General features: G+C 43.8%; 1 protein-coding gene across 2 annotated transcripts in view; it reads right to left on the minus strand.

The window, feature by feature from the left end:
- Nucleotides 1-12,571, minus strand: part of FSHR (follicle stimulating hormone receptor) — a 196,723-nt gene that overhangs the window by 14,351 nt on the left and 169,801 nt on the right. For both annotated transcript variants that reach the window (XM_070798620.1, XM_019969656.2), the window contains exons 7-8: nucleotides 9,522-9,590; nucleotides 9,336-9,410 (exon numbers count right to left, since the gene is read on the minus strand). In XM_070798620.1, the coding sequence (XP_070654721.1) occupies nucleotides 9,336-9,410; nucleotides 9,522-9,590 (144 nt within the window). The remainder of the gene's footprint in view (nucleotides 1-9,335; nucleotides 9,411-9,521; nucleotides 9,591-12,571) is intronic.

Here is a 12,571-nt window from a genome sequence, read left to right on the forward strand (position 1 = left end):
GTTTAAGGATAGCTTTTATGTAGAAATGCAGAACTCAAACAGATTCGCGTTGACTCCCATCATCTCCATCCCTTTTAACAGCTGTAGAAGCATTTTTCCTTGAAAGCCATTAAGAGTGCAAATAGCAGTATAGTCTATACCTTTCTGCCTCTCTCACTTACCATCTTTTTCTTTGTATACTAGCTCTTTGTATTTGCATTTCCCCTCTCTTGTAGGGCAGAGGACTCCTTGCATTCTCAGCAGTGCCTTCTACATAGTAAGCTCCCAGAAAACTGTTGCTTTGTTCAAAGACAGGCTAAGGAGTGGCCCTGATGGAGGACTAGGAAAGGAAATAGATTGCCCCAGCCAGCTGTGATGTCTTGTGACCTCGTGTACTTACAAAGTTCTGGTACCTTGTATTGTCTCTTCTATCGTTTCATACTGTTCAACTTTCACGTGTATTTGTTTTGTCTCCTCAGCTAGATTTTAGATGCTCTGAGAACAAGAATTACTAAGATACTTTCACGTTCTACCTGGCATTTGGCACAGGGCTGGGGTCAAGAAATCTACTCAGTGGAGAGCTGTCTGATTAGCAGAGATGCCTCAGCATTACTAGAAGGTGAGACGTTGAAGGAAGTCTTACAGGAGAGCAATTCTAAAGGGAGAAGTGTGCAAGGCAAACCGAGAGAGGAAATCTGGATTTAAAAGGAGCTCAGCTTAACGGTGCTTCCGTGGCAGGCAATTATTTGTGACTGAGAGTGTCAAAGGAACCGAGGAAGGGAGCATCCTTGTGCAAAGTTTACAAGGAGATAGACACAGATTAAAGAATCAGTAGAATAATGTGCTGAATGGATTGACCTGTGTGTGGTTCAGTGACTAGGAGTTGAATGGGGAGGTCTGCTTGGGAAGCATTGGTGCCTGTCTCTCTGTTCAGTGTTCTGGAGCTAGCTTATATTGTGGACGGCTCATCGCAGCTGCAAAATACGTGAGTTGCTGTCATTTGCACTAGGCGGCTCCACTTGTGGAAGACTGTGGTATCTTGTCAGTATCTCAGGATCCAGATCTGCTGGTGGATGTTGAAAGGAGAGAGTGGTTGGTAGGAGAGAGATGCAGAGTCACTTAGAGTTTGGTAAAGCCAATTCTTTAGCAGAAATGATTCCTGGGTAGTAAAAGTGTTCGTAGAAGTGTTTATTTCAAGCATACTGGACACTTGCTAAAGCAATCAAACTAGGAAACTATCATAAGACTTCCTTATTTTGGACTGACAGAAAAATGTTTCTCTGGTACCTCCACAGATTAAGAAAAATCTATAAACATTTATATCAGTAGGGACAAAGAGGATAAGTAGATACTGTTCGTCTTGGAGTGAGACTTAAATTGCAAATATTCCCACTTTTGCTCTGTTCCGCTAACATAAATACACAGACATACAGAGTCTAATCACTGACAGTTCCTTCCACGTGGCCTGGAAATCTAACATTGTATTTTAATTCCTTTGTAAAAGCATATTCCACTCTTAGGATGCAAATATCCTCAGGGGAATAGCAAAACAAGGCATTATTAGTTATTCACATCTTCATGGAAGTGGGTTTGTTGTGACTATGGGCTAAGGGTAGGCTTGGAGAGAGGCCAGAACCCAAAGTAAAGCAGCGAGGGGTGTTCAGAGGGTGATTCTGAGCAACCATATTTTGAGTAATTAAGGGAACCTCAGAATGGGATTTGATCTCTGAGCCTTGAAAGCCAGGTGGAAGAGTTTAGAGTTTCTTTGAGCAGAAGAATGACTTATTGAACGCTGTGATTTTATTAGATTAGTCTTGAGAGCCTTAAACAGGGCACACAATAGGTGTTCATTCATTATTAAGTGACTGGAAGGAGAAAGGATTGAAGATAGGAAGGGGATGGGATGGCTGTTACACAGGTGGACAGGAGGTGAGAGCTTACCTCCTCACACTGTCGCCTCATCTGTCAAGTCACTGCATCACATGGCAAAGATTTATTGGGTGTCTGCTCTGTTACTAAAACTTCCTGTGAATTTCTGCAGAGATTATAGTTCTGCCCAGTAGCTTTTGTCCCTCTACCAGAATGAGATAACTTGGGGCTGGTACTGTTTGTTTTTGAGTCTCTCTATCCATCACATCCATCCAAAGATGGGCACAATAAAGGACAGAAATGGCAAAGACCTAATAGAAGCAGAAGAGATCAAGAAGAGATGGAAAGAATACACAGAAGAACTGCACAAAAAATGTCTTAATGACCTGGACCATCATGACAGTGTAGTCTCTCACTCAGAGCCGGACATTCGGGAGTGTGAAGTCAAGTGGGCCTTAGGAATCACTGCTGCCAATAAAGCTTGTGGAGGCGATGGACTTCCAGCAGAGCGCTGTAAAAGTGCTGCACTCAATTTGTTAATTTGGAAAACCCAGCAGTGGCCACAGGACTGGAGAAGATCAATCCTCATCCCAATTCCCAAGAAGTACAGTACTAAAGAATGTTCAAACCACTGGACAATTGCACTCATCTCCCATTCTAGTAAGGTTATTCTCAAAATTCTCCAAGATAAACTTTACATTACATAAACTGAGAACTTCCGGATGTTCCAGCTGGGTCTAGAAAAGGCAGAGGAACCAGAGATCAAATTGCCAACATTTGCTGGATCACAGAGAAGGCAAGAGAATTTCAGAAAAACATCTACCTCTGTTTCATTGACTATAATAAAGCCTTTGTGTGGATCCTAACAAACTGTGGGAAACTCTTAAACCAGGCCATCTTGCCTGTCTCCTGAGAAACCTGTATGTGAGTCAAGAAGCAACAGTTAGAACCCTGAATGGAACAACTGACTGGCTCAGGATTTAAAAAGGAGTACGACAAGGCTATTTATTGTCACCCTGTTTATTTAACTTATACTCAGAGCACATCATGCAAAATGCCAGGTTGTATGAGTTACAAGCCGGCATCAAGATTGCTGGGAGAAATATCAACAACCTCAGATATGTGGATGACACCACTCTAATGGCAGAAAGCAAAGAGGAACTAGAGAGCCTCTTAATGAGAGTGAAGGAAGGGAGTGAAAAAGCCGGCTTTAAACTCAATATTAAAAAAGCAAAGATCATGGCGTCCAGTCCCATCACTTCATGGCAAATAGAAGAGTAAAGGTGGAAGGGTAAAAGGTAGATTTCCTCTTTTTGGGCTCTAAAATTACTGCGAATAGTGACTGCAGCCATGAAATTGGAAGACAGTTGCTTCTTGGCAGGAAAGTTATGACAAACCTAGACAGTGTGTTAAAAGGAAAGACATAACTTTGCTGACAAAGGTCTGTATAGACAAGGCTACGGTCTTTCCAGTTGTCATGTATGGATGTGAGAGCTAGACAGTAAAGAAGACAGAGTGCCGAAGAACTGATGCTTTCTGATTGTGGTGCTGGAGAAGACTCTTGAGAGTCCCTTGGAAAGCAAGGAGATCAAACCAGTCAATCTTAAAGAAAATCAACCCTGAATACTCTTTGGAAGAATTGATGCTGAAGCTGAAGCTCCAATACTTTGGCCACCTGATGCGAAGAACTGACTCATCAGAAAAGACCCTGATGCTGGGAAAGACAGAAGGCAGGAGGAGAAGGGGACGGCAGAGGATGAGATGGTTGTATGGCATCACCGACTCAATGGACCTGAGTTTGAGCAAGTTGGTGTTGGACAAGGAAGTTGGTGATGGACAGAGAAGCCTGGCATGCTGCAGTCCATGGGGTCATGAAGAGTAGGACATGACTTGGTGACTGAAAAGCAGTGAACGTCCCTCACATCTAGCAGAGTACCAGACACACATTGAATAGATGCTCAATCAACACCTACCAAATACATGACATGTAAGCCCCGCTATATTCAGTGAATGAGTGAGGATGTCTGCTTTATTACTGACTGTTCTTAGAGCTGGTGGGCTGGACAGAAGGGGTAATAATGGGCAGGTGTTTTTAATCCTTGTCTTTCAGGCTGGTCTCATGATGGCAGCCTTTCTTTATAAGGTCCCACTTTGGTTAACATTTCAACCCATGTGCTTTCTGGAAGTGACTGCTTTTGAAAGCTGAAATCCTGAAAAGTAGTCCCAACAGGAGACATCATAAGACAATGGCTGACAGGACTTAGCAATCCTGAACTGTTTCAACATTGTTAGCATTCTTGATTTTGAGCTACAAAGCAGAAAGGGAAACGGCAGTCAGTAATATGATGCTGAGTCAGGAGAGGCAGGCATTAAATTGTGTTCTGTGCCCTGTTTAATAAAGTGCATTATAGCCAGTGCCACAAATTTGATTTGAACAATTTCTATTTTTCCCAGCAAAGATGTTATTACAGGTCAATCATTTCCATAAGTGAGAGCACATTTCTGGTGTATACTACACTGACAGATGGCTAGAAGACCTCTCTTTCATGATCCCAGGTGGAATAAAAAGGCAATTTACTATCTATAGGACTGTGGGTATACTGGTAATGGAAGAGAATCATTCTTATACAAATAACTCAGTGTTTGAATCTGAACTATCAAATGAATCTGAGCTATAGCCAAATCAATTTGATAAACCATCAGAATATGATTGTACTGGCTCCAGCCTGCAAAAGCAATGCATTAAATTTTCCCCACAGGAAACGGTTTCCCAAGGAAACAGCAATTGCTTGATTGCTTAAAAAAAAAAAAGAAAACTTGAGTGAGTTCAGAATATAAGGTGAAAACTCAGACGGCTGCTGACGTTCAAGGTCAAGACTCATGAGGGGGAAATCGGGATGCTAGACTGCTCTTGGAAACTCAATGGAGCTTGTCTGTGTGCCCTTGGCTTTCTCTACATCTCTTTCTCTTTGCAATGGAACATCTCATACTTGCACCCTCAGGTGTTCAGGGACTCCCTGCTTTTCACTCAGCTAAAATTTTTGCCTTCAGGAAAGGAGTTATGATTGGTTTGGGTGCCCTCCCCTTGACTCCCTTAGAATCCCTCGCATATATGTACTGGGGCAAAGCACTGAGCCTACTGGGAGGAAGATACACCACTGTTGGCTCTTGGAGGAGATATGGAGACCAGGCCAAGCTTCCCAACTCCCAGCCCCGGTTCAGGGGCTGTGATTCTTGGTGCGCTTTCTGGACCAGCAACATCAGCTTCACCTTCAAGTTATTAGAGATGCAGGTTCTCAGGCCCACCCCTGACCTATTAAATCAAACCTACTGGGAGTGGGATTAGCCATCTAGAATTTTACAAGCATGCTGTGTGATTCGGATGCATGGTCAAATTTAGAACTATGGCTTAAGGCCATTTGAGGACCACTTGCCACTGAGGTGGCCCATTGCTGAGTTCTGCTCTGGGATTTGCCCTCACCTGACTTACCCAAGACTTGACGTCTCCCCTGGGCCTGCCTGCATTTAGTGACTGTTGATGAAGAGGATCGGCCCCTTGCATTAATTCAGTCAACTCTGAAGGGCCATTCTAACTCCAGAGCTCCCCCTAGAATCAGCTGAAGCTTTTGTTGCAAGTGCATTGGAGTTCAACTTTCCTCTTAGCCTGATTCTGCTTCCATCAAGTACTCCCTACAGGCTCCAAGAGCACTCTCCAGGAAGCCTTCTGCATGCAAATACCCACATCACAGTCTGATGTTCAGTGAGAGGAATCTGACCCAAGCCACAGTCACAGCCCTAGCCTGAGCTGCGTCTACGGTGGGCTGAGTGGTCTACACACACTTCTTCTCCTACCCATGAACCCACAGCACCAGCATGGGCTTGTACTCTGCACACACACTAAACAAAAAGCCTTCAGGCCAGGGTTTACCTGGGATTGGCACATAAGGCTGAAATAAAGGATAGACTAGGTCCTAAAGCCCCAGGTGAGCAGCCACAGAGGCTGGGAAGACATCTAGAGAGGTTAGTCTAGACAGACTAACCTGAAAGCCCTAGAAAAGGAGGCTCGATGTTAAGCTGACCAACCTTCTTGCCCCTAAGGGGAGAAGAAGGAGGTGATCAGCAGTTAGAGACTGGGATGTAGGCCAGGATCTTACACACATATCCTCATGCACTGAAATGAAAAGATGTAGAAATGTATTACCCCTCTCTACCTTTTTGCGTGCTTGCTAAGTCGTTTCAGTCGTATCCAACTCTGAGAGACCCACCATGGGCCATAGTCCACCAGGCTCCTCTGTCCATGGGATTCTCCAGCCAAGAATACTGGAATGGGTTGCCATGCCCTTCTCCAGGGGATCTTCCTGACCCAGGGATCAAACCTGTGTCTCTTATGTCTCCTGCATTGGCAGATGGGTTCTTAATGACTAGTGCCATGTGGGAAGCCCATCTACCTTTTTAAGTCATGGCAAATGCTTCCTAATTCCTTTGGATTTTCTGTAAATTTTACTCACTGTTTCTGTGGTGAAAGTGTAGAAAATGGGCCTGTAACTTGAAGACTCTGCAAAACTGCTGGTGATGATATTATCCCTCTTCTTGCTGGCATTCATGGCAGGGCTGATTGGGGGTCTGTGTTGGTGTTTTCCAGTGGAGACCCTGGTCAGACATCCTGTGCAGTGCCTCAGCCTGGGACCTACTTGTCAACATCAAGGGACATTCTTCCATGCTTTTACTAGTGTTCTTGGGTTGGGGGCGGGGTCTTGTGTTTATAGTTTTTTTCCCCCCATTTTAGTTCACAGTAAATTGAGGGTCCCTTTTAGATGTTCAGTTGGACCTATTGAAGTACTTTAGGTGACAAGGTATGGGGGGAATGCATAGGATATGAGGCAGGAGGCCTAGTTTCTGGTCCAGGCTCTGCCACTTAGTGCAGCAGTGTGAGTGTTGGCATGTTACTTCCCATTTCTGGCTCTGGTGTCCCCAGCTGGGTGATGAGCTGGACGAGATCCTGTCCAGCTTGAATGTTCTCAGTAGCAGACAGTAGTTAAGCTGCTGCGATGTCAGAGCGTACCTGGTGCAGGTCACACGTGGAAACCTACCATCACAGACATGTTCTGCCATGAAAGATAGGGGTGCTGGTTTAGGCACGTTCAAAGCCTTTAGGACTGTTCACTAAGTGAAATTAACACACTGTTGTTCTCCTGGTCGAAGACATCAAATACACTCTGTCTCCCAGGTACTCTAAGAATAAGAAACATTGACTAAGCATTGCAAGCTATAAGTGTGTTAGTCACTCAGTCATGTCCGACTCTTGGCGATCCCATGCACTGCAGCCTCCCAGGCTCCTCTGTTCATGGGATCCTCCAGGCAAGAATACTGGAGTGGGTTGCCATGCCCTCCTCCGGAGATCTTCCTGACCTAGGGATCGAACCCACATCTCCTGCATTGCAGGCAGATTCTTTACCAACTGAGCCACCAGGGAGGCCCTACTGGTTCTAAAGACTTTGTGTATTAAAGCACAGGGACTGTATGCCTGGCACTCCCCATTTGTTACCCGCAGGTCCTACTTGACACTTCATAGCATACATGATAGTTCAATATATTAAGTTGCATATTTAGTTCTGTTATCTGACTCTCCTTTATAAGAATATAAGCTTTCTGTGAGGAAGAACTTCTGTTCCTTGCACTATATACAGTGCATAGCATAGGGCTGGTGCTTAAAAATCTATCTGTTCAATGAGTGAATATATGTATATTCACTCTCTCTCTCTCTATATATATATGTATATACACATACACTTACATATATATTATTAAGCTTCAAACAGTATTAGGACATGGATATTATTGTTCCTGTCATTGTTTTAGGTGAGGAAACTGAGGTTTAGAGAGGTGAGAGAACTGGTTTTAAACCTAGGTAGTCTTCTCTGGCATCTCTGCTTTAATCATGCAAACATCCCTTCTTTCGTACATGTTGCCTCTCTGAAACCAGGCATTCTGGAATGATCTTTGAACTTATTCAAAGAGACAGAGTCCCATATAAAAGTTACAACAGATCCTTTATCATCGTTAATAATCATTAATAGAATTTCTGCTCCGCCACACAGGATCTCGTTCTAGAGGTGCACGGGTTCCAACCTGAAGGAGAATGCAGCTGCCCCCTGGTGTCTGTGGGGAATTGGTTCCAGGATCCATTGCAGACACCACAATCCATAGATGCTCAAGTCCCATGGCCTTGCCTTTCTTATCCATAGTTCTGCATCAAGGATTCAACCAACTGCAGACAGTACATATTTATTGAAAAATATCCATATGTAAGTAGACTCATGCAGTTCAAACCTGTGTTGTTCAAGGGTGAACTGGAAAGCTTTTTGGTGAAAATGAAAGTGATGTTGATAGATGGTAGGTAGGTAAGTAAATAACCTATGTACTGACTGCCAAGTAAGAGGTACAAGCTAGTGGCTCGTAAGTGCCTGAACTGACCTCAGAATGCAACAGTCATTCTGCAAACCTTTACATCTGTTCACATGTTTATCGTTTCTTTGCTTACTATTTCTTCTTGTATCTAACTCCTTCCTCTGGATACCTTTCTTCTTCCTGTAGTACATTTGTCCATAGATGTAGTGGGTCTTGCTTAGAGCCTGGGGAAATACATTTTAAAGAAGCTCTTGCAGATCTGGGCCCTTCAGCCATGAAGGCTGTGAGAGTTGCAGGAGGAGGAATTTACTGTTAGCAGAGATTGTCAATGAAGAGCTGGGGGTTGGAGTCACCCATGTGGAAGGGAAGAGCAGGGGCAAATAAAAACAGAGGAAAGTCACTCCTGGTGGTAGAAATGAAGACGAGCAAGCAACAATAGAAGGAGAGGTGCTGATACAGTGGCATGAGGCACTGGAGGCATCCTAAGAGGTCTGGAATTGAGGCAAAGAGGATCCAAACATAAATGTGTGTATTTCTCACTGGTTTGAACAAAACTCCTGGACCCTGAGGGTGAAGATGAAGAAATGTGCTTTTCCTTTCAGGGAAAGGATGTATAGCAGAGTGGTTAAGAGTGCTCTTAGGAGTCAGACCAGTTTGGTGTTATATCTGCGCTCTAAAATTTCTGTGACCTTGGGTGAATTGACCCGTGCAGGGAAGCCAGTTTTCCCTTCTCTAAAATGGGACCAAATAGCTCCTACCACAGAGGTTATTATAAGGATTAAATTAGAAAATGCCTCTTACATTTTTGAAACACACTCTGGGACTTGGTAAGTGCTCATTAAGTAGTTGTTGTTGTTACTGTATTGATATTTAGAGTGTAGATCAGCCCTAAATTGTCCTATACACCTTTGCAGATGACGCAGATAAAATTTGATCTTAATTGCCAGCCCTGTCCTGTAAGCGTCCCTGAATGGGAGAAAGTTGACTGCTAACTTACAGACACTGATCTCTTGGACAAACTTGACTGCTAACTTACAGATGCTGATCTCTTTCACTTGGAAGCGAGGGAGGCTACTCACAGAATGACCGGTCCAGAGGCTCCCTGGAAAACATCATTAGGCAGTTCTTCCAAATTACTGTTATCACTTAGATTCCTGGGGATGGAGTTGAGAAAAGAAGGAGGGAAACACAGAGCCACATAAACATCACTGTTAAAAGAGCCATTTCCCTCTAAATGGCCTGGAAGAATAGTCGGGGCTACTTACAGCTCATCGAGTTGGGTTCCATTGAATGCACAGTTGTGTATTTCTTGAATCCCATTCTTACTCAGCCATCTGAAATAAAAGACCCATTAAAAAACCAATAATGTCAGATGCAAACAGTACATGAGTTTCATAATTGGAAGCACTGGGGCAAGGTCAGACAGCACAGGTTAGTGGCATAAATAAAATACCACCCTAAGACTCAGGGAGCAGGGTGGAAGGGAGACTGATTTATCACTGTATAACCTTTTGTAATGCTGGAAGTTTGCATTATGTGCATGTATTACTTATTCAGAGAAATCAATGAAATTTAATTTTGAGAAGGCACACTTAGGCATAGCAGCCTGGATTCCATAAGGTCTTTGCACATATCATTTGTGTGTAGAAATGATGCCATGGGAGGAGCAGACAAAGATCTTTCCCATCCTGAAGGACAGAGATCATACTGTTATTGAACAAGTGTCTGTTAGACAGAGAAAGAACATATTGTATCCCCTTTATCTATTGCCTTAAGCCTCTCACTCATGCTCATTCACAGCAGCGGGCCTGGCTGTCATCAAAAAGTGATCTAATTAAACTGTCAGACAACCTGAACATCTCCCATGACCCATAAAGGACCTGGCTATTGGAGGTTTGTGGAGGTGGCTCTGGGTTAAGCCAGAAAGGAAGAGAAATCAATTATAGAGGCTGTGGGCTGTGGCAGGGTGAGATGGTGTGAGCAGGCGAGGGAGGAGGCTCTGGGGGAGGTGGGACGGGATGGGGAATCGTCATCCAAATTCTGCAAAGAAGGTCAGTGAGCAGGTTTGCCTGGACAGGGGAGCCCAAGGGCACCTTGGGCTGACAGATCTGCACTGCTGTGCTCCTGTATGGTCTGAAAACAAAAACAGAAACCCAAGTATGGGAGAGCTTAGCCCAGGGAGCCCGGGATCACTTGTTCTCGATTTGCCATCAGGTCCTCGTCCTTGTCAACTCGGTGGGTTTGCAAATAGCACTGTTCCCAAAGCTGACCCAGGGACACTCCCATGTGTCCAGGATGTTGAGAGTTTTTGTTGCTGCAGTGAGGAGCCCAACAAGCTTAAAATCAAAGAAGGACACTGTGTGTGTTTTTCTTCCCCCTGAAAGCTAGTTAGCTGAAAATCCACACAGGAGCAATGCAGGTCTTTCAGAACATTAGCAACAAACTGGTGGATTCTGATGGCCAAGAAGTAGCTGTGCACCCCCAGTCCTGCCTGCCCCACACCTTCCCAAGTGTACCCAGCACATCCAGCCTTCCTGACTGATTTGCCAGCCAATTGGCTGGGGGTGACAGTGCTGAAGCAGCTGTCCCTAACTGGTGGGAGGTGGATCCTAGGGGCTCTGGACCAGACAAAGGAGTCAACAAGCTTTTTCTACGAGGGGCCCAGTAATATATTTTAGGTTTTGTGGTCCAATAGGCAAAATGAGAATATTACATAGGTACTTTGTATTAGTCACTCAGTTGTGTCTGACCCTGTGACCCCATGGGCTGCAGTCCACCAGGCTCCTCTGTCCATGGGATTCTCCAGGCAAGCATACTGGAGTGGGTAGCCGTATGCTCCTCCAGGGATCTTCCAACCCTGGAATTGAACCCACATTGTCCTTTCCTGCATTGCAGGCGGATTCTTTACCATCTGAGCCACCAAGAAAGTCACCAGGTACTTTATATGGGTAATTAAAAAACAATTTCCATGAGATTTTTATTGACCAAAGTTACCAAAGTATAATAGTAATAATTAAGTACAATTTTTTGTGGTAATATAGGTCTACTATTGAAAATAATGGATTTTTTTTTCTTTTATTTGGAGTACTATTTTGCTTCATTTAGGTTCAGCATTCATGTTCCTTATCATCAAAATCTTGATTTATAGAAACAAGTCCTAGATCAAGGACTAGATTTGGCCCGTGGGCTGTAATTGGCTGACCCTTAATCCAGCAAAAGTGGTGAGGAAATCCATGTGACTGCCACTTATCTTTTTTCTATAGGCTAGATAATTAATACTTTTTTCATGAATAGAAATAGATGTGGCTATGTAAAATGCAGACTAATTTAAGATAATTATTGTATTCAAAGTAGCCCTTTTTCTTTACAGATTTTCTTAATCAATAGAGGAGGTAGCATTTTTTGATGTCAATAATGGATTATCACACAATAAACAAATTATGTCCAGAATTCCTGCCCAGGGGGTTATGTTAGGCAGTAGAACTCTCAAACTATTACCAGAAAAGCTGGTAATTGTCAAATACATGCCTAGTCTCTTAAGAGAGGTAGTGCTGGTTTTAAAACCTCATCATGATGGTGACAACAAACATGGCAGAACATCAGCTAAGGAATAACTGAATCATGGTTTTCCTTAGTCTTTTTTTTTTTTTTTGATCTTTTCCCCAGTATGTTCAGTCATTGAAGGCTCAAAAAGCTCCAGAAGCAGAGTCTGTCCTCTTTCTAAAGAATGAAGGTGTGGGAGGACCTGGCCCATGAAAGCTCATTGAGGGGCAGGAAGACGGAAGCCAGTTGAGGAAGGGAGGAAACGCATGTGGAGTAAGGCCGTAGCTAGGTACTTCCCTGTTCAGACTTTCTGGTTGCGTGGTCAGTGGAGAGGTGGGGAAGGACTCCAGGGCCTCCTTGTGGTGGGCTTTTACTCTTCATTTCCCCCTGAGCCGCTAGCCAAGTGTCTGATAATCCTTCATTGTTGGACTATTTTAAAAATATATTTACTTATATGTATGTAGAAAAGGGGTTTAGGATTTTGAAAGATGCAAAGAGAGCTTTTGCCATCATCAGAGCTACTTTGCGAGGTTTTTTTTTTCCCCCGAGTACCCTTGGGTGTCCCTAGAGGCAGAAAGTGTCCCTATAGCCAGAAGTAGGGCCCAGACAAAGAACAACTGAAGACTTAAACTGTGGAGTGTGGACCTTCTGATTCTGTTATATATGGATTGAGGGCCATCCGAGGTTAAGGGGGGAAAAAAAGAAAAAAAAAAACCTTCTCTCACAAATGTGAATTGGTCCTTTGGAGACATGTCTGAGAAGTGTTGATTCT

The sequence above is a fragment of the Bos indicus genome, chromosome 11 (assembly GCF_029378745.1).
Source record: "Bos indicus isolate NIAB-ARS_2022 breed Sahiwal x Tharparkar chromosome 11, NIAB-ARS_B.indTharparkar_mat_pri_1.0, whole genome shotgun sequence".
NCBI lineage: Eukaryota > Metazoa > Chordata > Mammalia > Artiodactyla > Bovidae > Bos > Bos indicus.